The sequence below is a fragment of the Sus scrofa genome, chromosome 10 (assembly GCF_000003025.6).
Source record: "Sus scrofa isolate TJ Tabasco breed Duroc chromosome 10, Sscrofa11.1, whole genome shotgun sequence".
NCBI classification, from domain to species: Eukaryota; Metazoa; Chordata; class Mammalia; order Artiodactyla; family Suidae; genus Sus; species Sus scrofa.
The window spans coordinates 13,707,382-13,724,784 of NC_010452.4; the positions used below are offsets into that span (position 1 = coordinate 13,707,382).

At 44.0% G+C, this 17,403-nt stretch overlaps 1 protein-coding gene across 1 annotated transcript; it reads left to right on the top strand.

Moving 5' to 3' along the window:
• On the top strand, positions 4,157-16,425 carry SRP9 (signal recognition particle 9). The gene is made up of 3 exons (XM_003130540.6): positions 4,157-4,380; positions 10,375-10,443; positions 15,237-16,425. Exons 1-3 carry the CDS (start codon positions 4,309-4,311, stop codon positions 15,354-15,356), a joined length of 261 nt encoding a protein of 86 aa, XP_003130588.1. The 5' UTR covers positions 4,157-4,308; the 3' UTR covers positions 15,357-16,425.

Below are 17,403 nucleotides of genomic sequence, written 5' to 3' on the forward strand. Positions count from 1 at the left end.
CTTATAAACTGCTTCAATTTGCTGAAAAGTTGTTTTCATCTCCCAAAATTGAGCTCTGGGGTTAGCCCAGGGCCTGACAGGCATTTAGAAATATGAATCTGAAGCTAGGGAAGAAGTCCAGACTAAGCAGCATGAAGGCAGAAGTGAAAACCCAAAGAATATCACCCAGGAAGAATGGCAGAGGATGAAGTCAAAGTCTGTACTCGAGGCCCAGGGCTAAAGGGCCAGGGGTCCAGGAGGCCGGGTGGAGCCAGAGCAGGAGAAGCCAGGGAGGAAGAAGGAGGAACAAGGAAAGACGGGCTCAAGAAAGCCAAGGGGCTGGGGAGTTTTAGGGATGAAGGGGTGACTCGTGGCCTCAAAGGCAGCTGAATAATCTGGCCTAGAAAGAATTGAGAGCTGTCTGAAGGCACTATGGACTTTGCAATATGAAGGTCACAAGTGACCCTGAGAGCAGTTGGTGACCTTGTGAAAGTAACTTCTGTTGAGGGGTGGGGTGGGAACTGAGTGGAAAACCGGGCTGAGAGTGGGATTGACTGGGAGGCAAGGACATGGGCCACAATAACAGGAGGCCACCAGTGCAGATGAGGGAACAAAGGCTTAGGTTTTGACCTTGCGCCCAGGCTAGGCTCCACAGATCCGGCTTCCCTACTGCCACTGGTTACATTTTCTGAAATCAAAATTAATGCTACCACTTCCTGCTGTGATTAACATCTGCTGGCTCGCCACTTGCTGAACAATGAAGAGCAAAGTCCAGGGCCAATCTGTTTCATATAATTTCTTTCTCAGACTTGGTTTCTTCATCACCTGCAAAGGAGAGCTGCCCACATCCATAATCCCTTAGCCAAAATCCTCGGGGCCACTTGCCTTCCAGAATTCACAGCTTGTTGGAGTCTAGGCCGGTAATACGGTGCATATGCCATAGATTACATAAATGTAATACCACCAGCAGAGATGGGGCTCCACCCTGTAATCAAACACACCAAATGGGACCAATAAAGACTACATAGGAACCATGAGGTTGCAGGTTCAGTCCCTGGCCTCGCTCAGCGGGTTGGGGATCCGGCATTGCTGTGAGCTGTGGTGTAGGTCACAGATGCATCTTGGATCCTGCATTGCTATGCCATGGCTGTGGTGTAGGCCAGCAGCTGTAGCTCCAACTAGACCCCTAGCCTAGGGACTTCCATATGCCTTGGGTGCAGCCCTAGAAAGACAAAAAAAAAAAAAAAAGACTACAAATAGCCTTAGGAGGGGTCAGGTCAAAAGTTTTCCACCACAGGATTTATGGAGATACTCTTGTTTTCAGAGCTTTCAGATTCCTAGAATTGTGATAAGGGCCCATGGGTTACCCTCACTGGGTTGTTATGCTCAAATGAGACACGTGTGTCAAAACGAAGCCAAAAGGGTAACCACAGAAGGTCAGAGGCTGTGCTCCTCCACACTGGGAGTGAAAGGAGTTTTTCTTTTCTGACACAGTGCAAGTGTGAGCGATTTATAAAGGACACAGCCTTTCAGAAGCCATTTTTCCACAGCTGGAAAGAATAACCTAGTTTGAAGAATGCACCGGAGGGAGTTCCCATTGTGGCTCAGTGGGTAAGAACCTGATTAGTATCCGTGAGGACGCAGGTTTGATCCCTGGCCTCGCTCAGTGGGTTTAGGATCCAGCATTGCCATGAGCTGTGGTGTAGGTCACAGACTTGGCTCAGTTCCCATGTTGCTGTGGCTGGGGTGTAGGCCGGGAGCTGCAGCTCTGATAAAACCAAAAACCAAAAAAACGCTCTTTTTATCAGTGTCTTTGGACCATTTTCTTACCACCTTTTCTGCTGGTGGTTAAGCTCTTATAAAGAAACGGAAGTTTTTGTCGTGGCGCAGCGGAAACAAATCCGACTAGGAACCACGAGGTGTCGGGTTGGATCCCTGGCCTTGTTCAGTGGGTTAAGGATCCAGCATTGGACCCCTAGCCTGGGAACCTCCATGTGCTATGGGTGCAGCCCTGAAAAGACAAAAAAAAAAAAAAGGAAAAGTAGAAAAAAGCTGCCTTTACTCTTCCACCCCTTCAGCCTCTTTCAATTAGTTCCACACAAACCCCAGTCTGACCACGGTTCTCTGGCTGAGGTCACCAGTGACCCCTCAATGACAACAATTAATGGACTCATTTATTTATTTATTTATTTATTTTTGCTTTTTAGGGCAGTACCTGCAGCATATGGAAGTTCCCAGGCTAGCGGTCAAATTGGAGCTGCAGCTGCAGGTCTACACCACAGCCACAGCAGCATGGCAATGCTGGATCCTGAACTCACTGATCGAGGCCAGGGATCGAACCTGAGAACTCATGGACACTCATCGGGTTTGTCACCACTGAGCCACGATCGGAACTCCTCAATGGACTCAGTTCTCTTCGTAGCTGTGCCATCTGACACCCCTGACTGGTCCCTCCGCAGAACCCTCTCCTCCGACCACTTCCCAGACACGCCTGATCTCCTCCCCCACTGCCTCCTTTGTGAATCCCTCTCCGACCCTTTGTACATGTGGTTGTTTCCCAGGGTTTGTCCCTGGTCTTCTACTGCTGTGTCCTCTCCCCAGGTAAGGCTCAACCGAGCCCTATCTGCTGATGATGCCTGCTTCGTACCACTCCTGGAGATACCCAGCTAAGCTACCAGACATCTGCACCTCGATAGCCCAAGGATACTTCAAACTCATCACATCCAGAACAGAACTCATTGTCCTCCCCAATCTCCCCAAACCTGTTCTTCCTTTTCCCCTGTATCAGTCAATGGCCTCCCCACCTTCCCTGGCCTGAGAGGCATTCTACTCTTTCCTCACCTGTGTACCCCACATCATTCATGACATAAATCTCAAAATGGCATCCTCTTCTCCATTCCTAAACTAGTGCCTTAATTCAGATCCACAGCTCTTAAGTCTGTATTATTATTATTATTATTTCTTTTTAGGGACACACCCATGGCATATGGAGGTTCCTGTAGCTGCTGGCCTACACCACAGCTCATGGCAATGCCAGATCCTTAACCCACTGAACAAGGCCAGGAATTGAAGCTGTGTCCTAATGGATGTTAGTCAGATTTCCACTGAGCCACACTGGGAACTCCTCCTCTTTTTGCCTATATTATTGCATGAGCATCTTAGGAGGTCTCCTTGCCTCCAGGCTTGCACCACTTCACCTCAGTCTTTGTGTGCAGCCAGAGCCGGATAAAATGCAAATCTGCTTAAAGCCCTTCCATGGACAGGAAAACTAATCTATGGTAGCAGAAAGCAGATCAGTGAGTGGGGGCAGCTGTGAGGGTGGTGGGATTGAATATAAAGAAGCATAAGGGAGCTTTCTGGAGATGAAGAGATGTTCTGTATCTTGATTATGACATATAGGCATATACCCAATGGGAATATATAAATATATTTTTCAAAAATGCATCAGCCTATATGCTTAAAATTAGTATGTTTTATTACATAAAATATACTTCAATAAACTTGATTAAGGAAAAACACCCTTCTGATCACTCCATTACTTAGAGAACAGAGTTCAAATTTCTTCTCCTGGCTTAAGTGACGACATGATTCCTTCCATTGATTCTTCCCTTCCCCCACCCCGCAAACACTCCTCACATTAAATACTCTACAAACCTCAAACGGGCCTAGATGTCTTGGCCGGCCTGGACTACCTGTTATAGAACATCCACCATGTTTATCAAGATTCAGCCTGCACCAACATCATTAGCGATCCCTCCACCCACACGTGATCATCCTTCCTTTGTGTTCCGATGTCCCGAAACAAATGTCTATCATATAAAGTCTTTGGCTGCATTCTTGTGCTTATGTCTCATTTCCCTTTTACTAAGCTGTAGGTGTGACAGCTGCACCCTATCATCTTCGTTTTTGCAGCTCCAGCGCTTTTCACTGAGCCGCTCAATCTTTGCAGAAGGAACCTGGGCTTTAGAAGAGCTGGTCAGCCCAAAAGACTGCGGGACAGACCCTCCCACTGCTCCTCCAGTCCTATAGAGGGCGCTGTGGTGGCCTCCGTCATCGCTCTGCTCTCAACTCCTCGGGGCCAGCTCTCAGAGCCGTATGCTCGGGGCTCCGCCTCCTCCTGGGCAATATCCCTCCTTCCCATTGGGCGAGGGCAGTCCGGACCGCCCAATGGAGCGAGGCGTTGGTGCGAGGAGGGGCCACCATCTTTGAGCGGTTGGGCCCCTGCCTCGGTGAGTGGCTGCGGGAGGCAGGGAGGTAGGTGGGCCACGGAGTATAGCCGCGCCTCGGGTCTTCAGCGGTGCGTGTCAACTGTGCCCCCGCGGACCCACGATGCCGCAGTACCAGACTTGGGAGGAGTTCAGCCGCGCGGCCGAGAAACTCTACCTCGCTGACCCCATGAAGGTAAATCGCTGGCGGGGTCTGTGCATCTGTCTCTGGGTCAGGATGGCTTTTTTCCCCGCCGCTCGGCCTCCGGAGCTTCTCCAGCTACTTAGGAGGTGCTGAGAGTGAGGAGAGACGGACCCCGCCAAGTGTGATTGTTTCTTCCGTCTCCTCCCTTATTAACGCCCCCAGGAAGCCCGGAAACCGGCAAAATCAGGGGTCATTTCAGGGCTTTTAGGAAGACGCCGCCCGAAATCCCTGAACTTAACCTCGATGGTCGCGGGTTTACGTGTCTCTAAGGGCGGGGCTCCTCCCCCTACTGGTTCAACCTTCTGTCCCTTAGTGTCTTAGTGCCCTTTTCCGGTATCACCTCGTATAAGAAAAAACGGTGATGTTTTTCTGCGACAGCAGAGAAGTTGTTGAAAGACCTCAATTTGGAGGTGTCTATAGCCCTTAGAAAGGCGGCTGTAGGTCACTTTGCTGTACAGCAGAAATTGACAGAATATTGTAAATCAACTGTAATAAATTTTTTTTTAAGTGGCTCTAAATTTTTTGGAAGTCAGTGCCCTCGTGAGAACATGAGAATGCTTGCACGCTTTCCTCAGAAAAGTGCACTTATACGTAAATGTTTGTAAATAACTGGGAGGTTCAAGGATCCCTGTAATTCATGGCCCCCACCAAAAAGTAAGCGGATCCCAGAGGTTTGCTTATTATTAAAGAGCAAAGAAGTCACAAGACGGACAGTTTAGCATTTGGGTCCTGATTTTTCTTCCTGTTGAGTTTTATTATCATCTAAATGCTAGTTGAAGCCGCTCCTCAATTAAAAATCTTGTTTGCTTTTTAGACCTAGGTAAGTAACAGGTGCTATAAAACATTCTTAGTTCCATTCTTTGCAATAAAATGATGTAATAATAAATGATGAAATGAGTTAGATATTATTGAAATTGAGTACTTTGTTTATGACACAATTTCTAGTTCCTCCATTTGGTTGATTTCCTTTGCTCATAGGGCCGTTTGTTTCTTTGTTCAAGCAGTGTACCATGAGGACAGTACAAGATTTTTGTCCAGAAGTACCCAGTGTAAACTGAAAATATTTGAAAAGATAGTAAAGAACATACAAATTCACATCGAGAGGAATCATTTTAAGAATGTGGTCATAATGGCAGGGAAAATGAAAATCAAATGGTAATTACAGAGCATTGCTGAGAATAAAGCCTAGTATAGGCAGGGAACCTTTGGGCTCTTTATCCATTCAGAAAATCCCAGTGGCCAAAAAATTTATGCCTCCTCATAATATCCTTCCACTGGTTTTTGGCTGATTTTTTTTTTTTTTTTTTTTTTTTTTTGTCTTTTGTCTTTTTGTTGTTGTTGTTGCTATTTCTTGGGCCGCTCCTGCGGCATATGGAGGTTCCCAGGCTAGGGGTTGAATCGGAGCTGTAGCCACCGGCCTACGCCAGAGCCACAGCAACGTGGGATCCGAGCCGCGTCTGCAACCTACACCACAGCTCACGGCAACGCCGGATCGTTAACCCACTGAGCAAGGGCAGGGACCGAACCCGCAACCTCATGGTTCCTAGTCGGATTCGTTAACCACTGCGCCACGACGGGAACTCCGGCTGATTTTTTTTGATAGGAGGGTGAGGGGTTGTGTGGGGAGAGGGAGCTTGACCGACAGTTTTATTGAGAACCTGCTCTGTGACAGGAGTTTTATGTATGTTTACTCATATAGTTTATGTGAACAGTTAAGACAATCTCTTGAGGTAGAGGAATAAACATCCTTAAGATGCATTAAATGATTTGCCTAGTCTCTAAAAGATTAAGCTAAAATTTGAACCCATGTCTCTAAACCCCACGTCCATGCTCTTTCTACCAGTCCATACTTCTGGGACCAAAGAAGAAAAGAAATTTTGTCAGAACTCATTACAGTCTAATTTACAGAACTCTGTCTTCTGTCCCTGTTGGTTATATCCATCACCTTTTACCATTCTCTCTTGCATCTGCTCTAATTGAAGATGATTTTATTGTTGGACCATGAAATAATCTCTTAGTCAGTCTGGCTGCCTATTTTAAAAATCTCTTCTTCATGGACTTCCCATCGTAGGTCAGTGGTTAACGAATCCGACTAGGAACCATGAGGTTGTGGGTTCAATCCCTGGCCTTGCTCAGTGGGTTAAGGATCCGGCGTTGCCGTGAGCTATGGTGTAGGTCACAGACTCAGCTCGGGTCTGGCATGGCTGTGGCTGTGGTGTAGGCCGTCAGCTACAGCTCTAATTCGACCCCTAGCCTGGGAACCTCCATATGCTGCAGGTGCGGCCCTGAAAAGACAAAGACAAAAAAAAAAAAATTAAAAAGAGGAGTTCCCATGGTGGCGCAGTGGTTAACGAATCTGACTGGGAACCATGAGGTTGCGGGTTCGATCCCTGCCCTTGCTCAGTGGGTTAACAATCCGGCGTTGCCGTGAGCTGTGGTGTAGGTCGCAGACTCGGCTTGGATCCCGCGTTGCTGTGGCTCTGGTGTAGGCCGGTGGCTGTAGCTGCGATTCAACCCCTAGCCTGGGAACCTCCATATGCCGCAGGAGCGGCCCAAGAAATGGCAAAAAGGCCCCAAAAAAATAAATAAATAAATAAAAAGAAATGAAATCCCTTCACTCTCATAGCAACAGCTGTCTAAAACACACAAATTGGGTTCTCAGTTTCCTGCTTTATAATTAAAATCTGGACTCCTGGTCCCCAGTCTGACCCTCTCTCCAGTGTTGTTGGTCTTACCTCCCACTGTTTCCACCATCCTCAGCTCTATTCTCATGAAGCTACAGAATGCATCATATCTTCATTCAGACCACTTCTTCAATCTTTCTCCTACCTTCTTCCCTAAAAGAAGACAAAAAAATGCATTTCTCAAACCATCTCCACAAAGTCTCTTTATGCTTCCCCTTCTCCAGCCTAAATTACTTTTCTCTTTTAATGTTTTACCTATACATGCATGCCCTTATAGGACTTAATTCATGTTGTCTTGTATTTTGATTGTTTTGGCTGATTGAACTCAAAAGTTCCTAAGAAAGCAGGAACCTTGATCTATTTCTTTCTTGGTGGCATCTGACATGGTATGACAACTTGACATAGTTGTCATGCTTAGCATATTTTTAAGTTTCAGTTTCCTTTTGTTTCTGGAGGACTGAATTTAAATACATAAAACTGAATTGAATAGCTCAAATAGATTCAGTCTGAAGATAGTTAACCCAGTTGTCATTATTTATATATTAAGTGCTTGGTGAGTTCTCTTTCCTCCCTCATCAAGTCAAATCTCAGGATGGTATGACTTTTTTTTTTTTTTTTTTTGTCTTCTTGCTGTTTCTTGGGCCGCTCCCACAGCATATGGAGGTTCCCAGGCTAGGGGTCCAATCAGAGCTGTAGCCACAGGCCTACGCCAGAGCCACAGCAACACCAGATCCTAGCCGCGTCTGTGACCCACACCACAGCTCACGGAAACGCCGCATCGTTAACCCACTGAGCAAGGGCAGGGATCGAACCTGCAACCTCATGGTTCCTAGTCGGATTCGTTAACCACTGCGCCACGACGGGAACTCCGGTATGACTTTTTTGGTGGAGGGGGACAGACCCAGAAGAGCAGAGAGTATATGGGAAAAGCTGTAGGAAGAGCTCTACTAGCCCTTTTTGTCTAGTTTCCAGAATTGTCTTAGGGAGGCTCCTGTGCTACATTGTAACCATTTTAAAATTATGTTCCTGTTTTGGCTTATAGATACTTAGCACTTTTTTTTTTTTTTTTGAGGACAGCACCCTTGGCATATGGAGGTCCCAGGCTAGGGGTCTAACCAGAGCCACAGCAATGCCAGATCCAAGTCGAGTCTGCGACCTGCACCACAGCTCACAGCAACGCCGGATCCTTAACCCACAACCTCATGGTTCCTAGTCGGATTCATTTCCACTGCACCACGGTGGGAACTCCATACTTAGCACTTTTTAAAACAGCTAGCTAAACCTAAACAAGTTATTTATTTTGGTGAGCAAAAAGCTTGACTCTGCTGCAGTACACTGTTTTGAATACATCATTTAAAGAAAGAAAAACAGTGTTCATGGGAGTTTCTTTTGTGGCTCAGCAAGTTAACTCGACATTGTCTCTGAGGGTGCAGGTTTGATCCCTAACCTCTATCAGTGGGTTAAGGATTCTGCATTGCTGAAAGCAGGTCGCAGATGCAGCTGTTCCAGCCCTGCAGTGGCTGCATGTAGGCCGAAGTTGCAGCTCCAATTCAACTCCTTGCTGGGGAACTTCCATATGCCACAGATGCAGCCATAAATAGAAAAAAACCCCAATGTTTATGGAATTTATAGACTATGGGAGATGTCTCTTATTGGAATATGCTAATATCCAAATCATTTTCTTGGCTTCCTGACTTTAGAATACTGAACGGCAAGTGCTGTGTAGCATGGTACTCAGTATAGGAGTTGTTTTGATTTGGAAGGTTGTTGATGGAGACTTCTTTTCTGAACAGAATTCTGCTTTTATGTAATAGTGCATTGTACCATTGTGATAAAGATGTGATTTTGCTGAGTGGTTTAGTCTGAGTCGACCTCCTGAGACCCATGGGAAAATGGGAAGCATGAACTGCAACTGCAGTGCTTTTTTCCTGGGGGGTGGATTTGAACTTAGCCATTTATGCTCCTTTCTCCCCTTTTCCTCCTATCAGTCCTCTGTGGTATTGTGGGGGAGAAAAAATTTTCTCCTTTACTCTCTTAGGTTTAATAACTGGGGCTCTGCAGATTAAACTGACAAAAGACAGATTAACAAGTGAAAAAAAATTACATAGCACAGAGGTTCACAAAGAAATGTGACTTGAGGGATTTGGGGACCATATACCATCTTAACAAAGGATGATAGAGTGGGAGAAAAAGGGTTGGACAAAGGAAAGGGAATTGGAGCTTCTGGGAAGGGGGTGAGTTGTGAGACAGAGACTAAGAAATGGATAGGAAATTTTATTGTAGGAGTTCCTGTCGTGATGCAGTGGAAATGAATCTGATAGGAACTATGACGTTGCGGGTTCAATCCCTGGCTTCACTCAGTGGGTTAAGGGTTAAGAATCTGGCGTTGCCATGAGCTATGGTGTAGGTCACGGTTGCAGCTCGGGTCCTGAATTGCTGTGGCTGTAGCGTAGGCTGGCAGCTGTAGCTCCGATTAGACCACTAGCTTGGGAACCTCCATATGCCTCAGGTGTGGCCCTAAAAAGCAAAAGAAAAGTTATTTATTGTAAAGTTTGTTTCGAACAAACCTTGTAGTCTGTTACAGGGGAGAGGGAATTAGAGTTGGAAATTTACATCACCTTTACAAAGGTTAATTTATGTCCTGCTTTTGGCCAGAAAGCTAATCGCCTTGAGCGCAAGGCAGATCCTTATGCCAAAGTGGTGTACTTTGAGGTGGTGTGCTGTGAACAGCCTTCAACATATATTCTTACTGGCAGGATATGCCAAACCATCTTGAGAGCCTCACGGACATTCCTTTGATATGTATGTGTCTTTTTTTTAATGTTTTTTTTGTTTGTTTTTATCCTTTTTAGGGCCACACCCACGGCTTATGGAGGGTCCCAGGCTAGGGGGCTCATCTGAGCTGCAGCTGCTGGCTTACACCACAGCCACAGCAACACCAGATCCGAGCCGCATCTTCAACCTCCACCACAGGTCACAGCAATGCTGGACCCTTAACCCACTGAGCGAGGCCAGGGATCGAACCCACAACCTCATGGTTCCTAGTGGATTCGTTTCCGCTGCACCACGACGGGAACTCTGTATGTGTCTTTTTAAGTCTTTAAAAAATAATAAATTGTAGCAAGAGGAATGAACAAAATGCTGTTTTCCATTTCAGTAATGATAAGTTTACAATCAAGGTGCCTTTAGATGCTTTTACTATTAATTCTAAAAGGATTTGTTTTAGCCCACCTGAATACTAAATTATGTATGAGAAATGTCTTCTGACTTCACTGTTTCTAAATATGTATTTTTATTTCAGGCACGTGTGGTTCTCAAATATAGGCATTCTGATGGGAGTTTGTGTATTAAAGTAACAGATGACTTAGTTGTAAGTATATGTTTTTATTTGTTGCATACCTTTCAGATTTGTTTGAGTTAACCATTTGTTTGAAACTATTTACCTAGGATTTGTGCAGATCACCCATGAGGATACTTATTTGGCATTTCATTCCCTATAGGCCCTTGGGAAGATAATTCAGCTTGCTTCATTAATGCAGTGTGTCAGATGTGGTTTAATGACTGCTCTCTTGAGACCCCAAGCAAGAGGAGCGTAGAGACCAAAAGTGGGTGTAAGGGGGGAAAGTTTTCCTCAGGCGTGTGAGAAGTAGATGGTGGTGTTGAACACCAGTTCTAGGCTCTGTAATGTATTTCTCTTGTGCTCACCCTGGTCATGTGCTCACGCTCATTCATTTCTCACTCCTGCCATATGCTTTCTACATAATGTTGTCCACAAAACTGCTCTTGGTAAGAGCTCAGCAGCAGCCCCTATTTTCAAACCCAGTTGTCTCGGCAGCTCACATCCCCCTGGCTGTTTTCGATACAGGAAACCACTTCTTATAGAAATTATTATTTTGGCATATGTGGCTCCATTTTATCTTGTTTTTTCTGTTTCTGTTTCTTTGTTAATTATTTCACCAATGTGCCCCCATAAACATTGACTTCTTCAGAATTCTTTCCTTGATCTTTTCATACCACTTCTGGAGCAGTCCATTAAGTCCAGCACTGCCTGTTTCTGGGTCTATTTCTCATTTTGTATGTGTACCTCGTATGTGTCTTCTGGCTTCGTGACCAGCTCCAGGTTGCACATTCTTCCTTAACATTAGCCTAGAATGGAACTCACCATCTCTTGTCAGACTGGCTCCTCCTGTTTCCTCGCTTTAATTGCACTGTCATCTACCTGCTCAGAGAAGTGAGGATTGATTTTGGTCCCTTCCTTTCCCTCATTCTCACATCTACTACTCCTTCATTTGAAAGAACTTATATTTTCACTCTCTAAGTTCCCCATACTTTGCTGGGCATTTGTGAATTATTGATTCAAGCTCCCTCTCATTTCCTGTCATGAACACTCCATCTTCGTTGCTAACTTCTTAACGTTAGGGGTTCACCGTCAGTTGCCTGGACTTGTAGAATAGTCTCTGTGTCCCTGCTTCCAGGTAGTCATGTAGTTGCCCTATGCTGCTGCCCTGCTGGAGTGATTTCTAAAAATGCGGTAAATTTTTTTTTTTTTTTTTTTTTTTTTTTGGCTGCATCATGGAATATGGAAGTTCCCGGGCCAGGGATCAAAATGATACAGCTGCAGGCTACACCACACCTGCAGCAGTGCTGGATCTTACAGCGGACTGGGCCAGGGATTGAGTCTGAGCCACCACAGAGACAACGCCAGGTCTTTAACTTGCTGTGCTGCCGCAGGCACTCCTAAAAACCGCACATGTTGTTACCCTGCTTAAAATCTTAACTGTCGCCTCATCACTCATAATGTAAACGTCACCCACACAGCTCCTCTTATCTCTATCTTTTCTGTGTTAACTTAAGGGCTCTCCCCCTCCCCACCCCCACCCCCTTTGTTGTTGTTGTTGTTGTTGTTGTTATTGTTGTTTTTGCTGTTTAGGGCCCCACCCATGGCATATGGAAGTTCCCGGCTAGGGGTCGAATCCAACCTACAGCTGCTGGCCATAGCCATAGCCACAGCCACAGCAGTGCCAGATCTGAGCCTCGTCTGCAACCTACATCACAGCTCAGGGCAACGCCAGATCCCCAACCCACTGAGCGAGGCCACGGATCGAACCCACAACCTCATGGGTACCAGTCAGATTCGTTTCCACTTCGCCACAATGGGCACTCCAAGGGCTGCTTTCATGTGCCATGCTGTCTTAGGCTCAGAGCTTTTGAGCCATCTGTTTCCATCTTTGCAGTATTGAATTCCACCCCTGCCCCAGTGTGGCAAGGCTGCTGCTTATCTTTCAAAACCCAGCTCAAAAGGATTGCTTCATCTCTTGCTTTTATTTCTGCCTCTTTTTGTGCTGTATCACAGTTGTTTTATCATGTTCGACTTTTAATAGATTTTGAACTTCAAAACAATAAAGATTTTTCTTACCTGTATTTGCAGTGACTAGTATCCTAACCCAGGCGGTACTTAGCAAACATTTTTCTTAAAAGATTAATTCTTTTTAAAACATCATAGTGATTTTAGAAATAACTGTTTGTATTTGGTCATATATTTTACTGTATTTGTGCTCATGGTTCCATTGTGAGGTTCTATGAAGTCAGATCTTTTAATGATTACTGTCTTCCAAGAACTGATTGAGTTTGGTGACGTAACTGTGCAAATGGAAGAGTCAGTTGAGCTGAGGTATGCCAAACTTAGATCCAGGAGATTTGAATCCTAGCTTAGCCATCTACCAGCATTTCAGCCATGGAAAAGGTCAGGCCAAAACCTTGGTTTTGGGGGCCCTCAGTGTTCTCATCCATAAAGTGCCATGGTGATGGTCTGCTTACCTAGTAGGCTTGTTGGGGAAAGGAAAGGAGATACGTGAAAGTACCTAGCCCTGGTGCTAGATTTAATGAATATGTGCTTGAATCTTGATTACCACTGAGTGGATAGGTAATATCTACTCTAGAGAAACTGCCATGTCCGGCTTTAAAAATAGAGGAAAATGCAGAATTGAATTCAGTACAAAAGACTTTATCTCCAAATGATGACTTTTTGCCTCTGGTAGCGATTAAATATAGTTACGACTCCATGGTAAGCAATATTTATTTAACATTGACAATTCCTGTGACAAGATCTAAATATAAAAATACTTTTTGTTTCCTTTCTTAAAACTTCTGAGAATTAGGAGTTCCCGTCATGGCTCAGTGGTTAACGAACCTGATTGCTATCCATGAGGACTCAGGTTCAATCCCTCGTCTCACTCAGTGGGTTAAGGATCCAGCATTGCCATGAGCTGTGGTGTAGTTCGCAGATGCGGCTCAGATCCTGAATTGCTCTGGCTGTGTTTAAGATGGTGACTGCAGCTCCAGTTCAACCCCTAACCTGGGAACCTCCACATGCCACTAGTGCAGCCCTCAAAAAAAAAAAAAAAAAGGAGTTCCCGTCGTGGCACAGTGGTTAACGAATCTGACTAGGAACCATGAGGTTGCCGGTTTGGTCCCTGGCCTTGCTCAGTGGGTTAAGGATCCAGCATTGCCGTGAACTGTGGTGTAGGTTGCAGACGTGGCTCGGATCCCGCATTGCTGTGGCTGTGGCGTAGGCTGGTGGCTACAGCTCTGATTGGACCCCTAGCCTGGGAATCTCCATATGCCGAGGGAGTGGCCCTAGAAAAGACAAAAAGACGTTAAAAAAAAGGACAAACTAAGAATTAGTCCGTGTCTAGAAGTGACCAAACTCATCCTCTTAAATAGTAAATATATGAATCAACTCCAGCGTAAAAATCTTATTTTCTAATGAGTGTATACTTTCCTCAGTAATTCATTGTAATAGCTAATAACTCCTTCAGAAAACTCAACTTAGACTTTGTTGTTATTATCATGGAGCTTTGACTTTGTTATACTCCCATTTACGCATCATTTTTTTTCTAACCCCACGGTTGATTTATACTGTTGTTTTCTATGGACCTAAAATCTTTCTATGTCAGACTGTAGTGAGAAATTATATGTTCTCCTGTAGTACAAATACTAACATTGAAATGGTGGCAATTACTGTGGCCATTTTACAAGATTGTTGGACAGATTTGTACAATGTGTAGGTAAGACTTTGTAGGTAACTGATTTAAAGGCTCTAGGAATTCAGATCAGTTGGATATAGTGAGATTGAACTCCAGATTACTTAAATTGGTGAATATTATTGCAGGATCATGAAGTTCTCATTGTTTAAAACTCATGTGAGTCTTCGAGAGGGGCTAAAGGAAAATGGATCTGTGTTACAAAATTAGAAAGACTGCTACCTTAAATTTGATAATTTTGAAGATTCTTGAACAAATGGCTTTATGGCCAATGATAAGCAGATCTAAGTATCTGATGAAGAATTGAATTTATAGCAAGGAAGAATTTAACTTGGTTTTAAAATTACAAATAATATTAGAAAATTGGGGTTCAACTAGGAACCAGATGCAAGCAAGAGATTCCCGATTTTTAAAAAAATGATCATTAGGCATTCCTTTTGTGGCTCAGCGGTTTAAGAACCCAACTAGTATCCAGGAGGATGCAGTTTGATCCCTGGCCCTGCTCAGTGGGTTAAGGATCCAGCGCTGTCTTGAGCTGTGGTATAGCAGACATGGCTTGGATACCTCATTGCTGTGGTTGTGGTGTAGGCCGGTAGCTACAGCTCCAATTTGACCCCAACTGGGGGAGCTTTCCTATGCAGGGCTACAGCTCTATAAAGCAACAAACAAACAAACAAAATCATTAAATCCCCCTCCCATTTCACAAATAGAGAATGGGATTCTAACACTTATATGCTTTTCTCACTATTATTCAGTCACTTATGACCAGATCCCAGGGAGAAAATAGCTAATTCCAGTCTTGAATTCTCTCATCAGACCACAGGCAAAACTTTAAACATATCATTCATCTGGTCATTTTTGAGAAGCTTACGATAGAGTTTATTTCGGTTTTTTATCTGTAGCAGTGGCATTTAAATTCTTATAAAATGCTAAACTTAAGGAATGTAATTGCTGGGGGCTTGGAAACTTAAATGTAATTTCCTTAGTATTCTGACCTCCAGAGGAGATAAAGCAAAACAGTGGTAGGGAAAGACTCAATTTTTTACCCATTCATTCATATACTACATTATTGGTAATCCAGTCTTTCTTAGTTAATGTGTGCTTTTAAAATTTCTGACAGTGTTTGGTGTATAGAACAGACCAAGCTCAAGATGTAAAGAAGATTGAGAAATTCCACAGTCAACTAATGCGACTTATGGTAGCCAAGGAATCCCGCAGTGTTGCCATGGAAACGGATTGAATGGTTTGAAATGAAGACTGTCCTGTCCTTGGGAAGTAAATATCTTTTGAATTTCAGAAAGTGTTGGGACAGAAAATACTTTATGTAACTAAGTGGGCTATTCAGAAGCCAAGAGATCACTTTTTGTACTTTGTTTTTTAATGTTTACTTTAGAGAGCTGGGAATGTTAAGTGCTTTCAGTTAGAAAGCCTTTATTTATTTTTGGAAATTAAACAAGAAATGCATCTCTCTTGGAAACTTTTCGCAGAGGATTTGATGCTGGGCAAAATAAATACTTCTCTGGTAAGTTTGTATCAGTAATTTGAAAATGAGATATCAAGAAAAGCCAATTCTTCCTTGAATTTAGGGTATCTGTCTTTAAAAGAAAATTAGGTGTAACCATTTTGCTGGACTGAAACAAACTTTGTGCTGTTGATGACGAGCAGATGTAAAACACAGTAACTGGAATTAATTGCTCACAGTATGTATGCCTGATTATATAGAGTAGTATAGTCTCAATTATATTTAAAAATAATTATTAGGACAAGTATGCTTTACCTTAAACTTTACAAATTTAAACTATATTTTTAAATATAAAGGATTCATGGCATCATTAACTTGTTGAGCAAAGACTTATTTTGAATCTAGTCTTCAGTGCCCTGAAAGATCTGCAGTTACTTTAAAAGCATGAGCAGAATGAAACCACCATATTACAGAAATATTTGCCACATATTTGCCATCCATGTTTTCTCAAAGGGCTAAGGATTTTTTGAACTGTTAAATCTTCGCATACCTCTGTGACACCCCTGCCCAATTCTCCCTTTATGACTTAACCACGGCGTTAAGCGTGACTGTCACAACTCATGTTTTCCAGTAAACCGGAAGTATGGGATTGTTTGGTATTTATCTTATATTTGTAACCTGAATTTTACCACCTAAATGTAATGTTCACATGTTGATTCCTACATTAAAATATTTTTTGTTAGGAATTTGTTTTATTGACCAGCGTTTTAACATGGAAAGTTTCATTAGCCATACGAATGTTGACGTGTTTCAGAGAGGTTAGTAAATAAAATATTACGTGAGTATATATTGTTTCTTTTGAAGTTTTTCTTTTTGTTTTGTTTTTTTAGGGCCCCACCCTTGGCATATGGAGGTTCCCAGGCTAGGGGTCTAATTGGAGCTGCAGCTGCCTGCTGACACCATCGCCACAGCAACTTGGGATCTGAGCCATGTCTGTGACCTACACCACAGCTCATGGCAACACTGGATCCTTAACCCACTGAGCGAGGCCATGGATTGAACCCGCAACCTCATGGTTCCTAGTTGGATTCCGTTCCTCTGCGCCATCCTGGGAACTCCCTCTTTTGAAGTTTTTAACGTCTCAAGAATTACTGCGTTCTTGACTGGGATATACTATATTCATTTAGATTAAAGTGAGTCTGATGATGCTATATGTACATTTTACTTATTTTGTTTCTTGGTACTTTATTACCTGATTTTCTCTGAGTTGTATGTTAATGGCAGGTTGATTTCTTGATTAAGAAAAGTAACATCAAATAGTGTAGGGTTTTTCCGGTTTGGGTGCTTTCCCCTCTCTAATAGGATAACTGGGGCCTTTTTCTTTCTCATTTTTATCTCCCCCCCCCCTTTTTTTTTTTTTTTTGGTCTTTTGTCTTTTTTGTTGTTGTTGTTGTTGTTGCTATTCTTGGTTCTTGGGCCGCTCCCGAGGCATATGGAGGTTCCCAGGCTAGGGGTTGAATCGGAGCTGTAGCCACCAGCCTACGCCAGAGCCACAGCAACGCAGGATCCCAGCCGCGTCTGCAACCTACACCACAGCTCACGGCAACGCCGGATCGTTAACCCACTGAGCAAGGGCAGGGATCGAACCCGCAACCTCATGGTTCCTAGTCGGATTCGTTAACCACTGCGCCACGACGGGAACTCCTATCTTCCCCTTTTTAATGACAGGAACTCCCTGGATTCTTAACCCAGTGCACCCCAGCAGGAACTCCTGGGTACTGTTTTGAACCCTTGGAAACTAATTTGTTTCTTATTGCTGCCCTAA

Excerpts from the sequence above, each read along its gene's own strand:
- SRP9 (XM_003130540.6), top strand. The coding sequence starts at position 4,309 with ATGCCGCAGTACCAGACTTGGGAGGAGTTCAGCCGCGCGGCCGAGAAA. Across the intron at positions 4,381-10,374 it reads ACCTCGCTGACCCCATGAAG|GCACGTGTGGTTCTCAAATA; the intron begins GTAAATCGCTGG and ends TTTTTATTTCAG. Across the intron at positions 10,444-15,236 it reads AAGTAACAGATGACTTAGTT|TGTTTGGTGTATAGAACAGA; the intron begins GTAAGTATATGT and ends AATTTCTGACAG.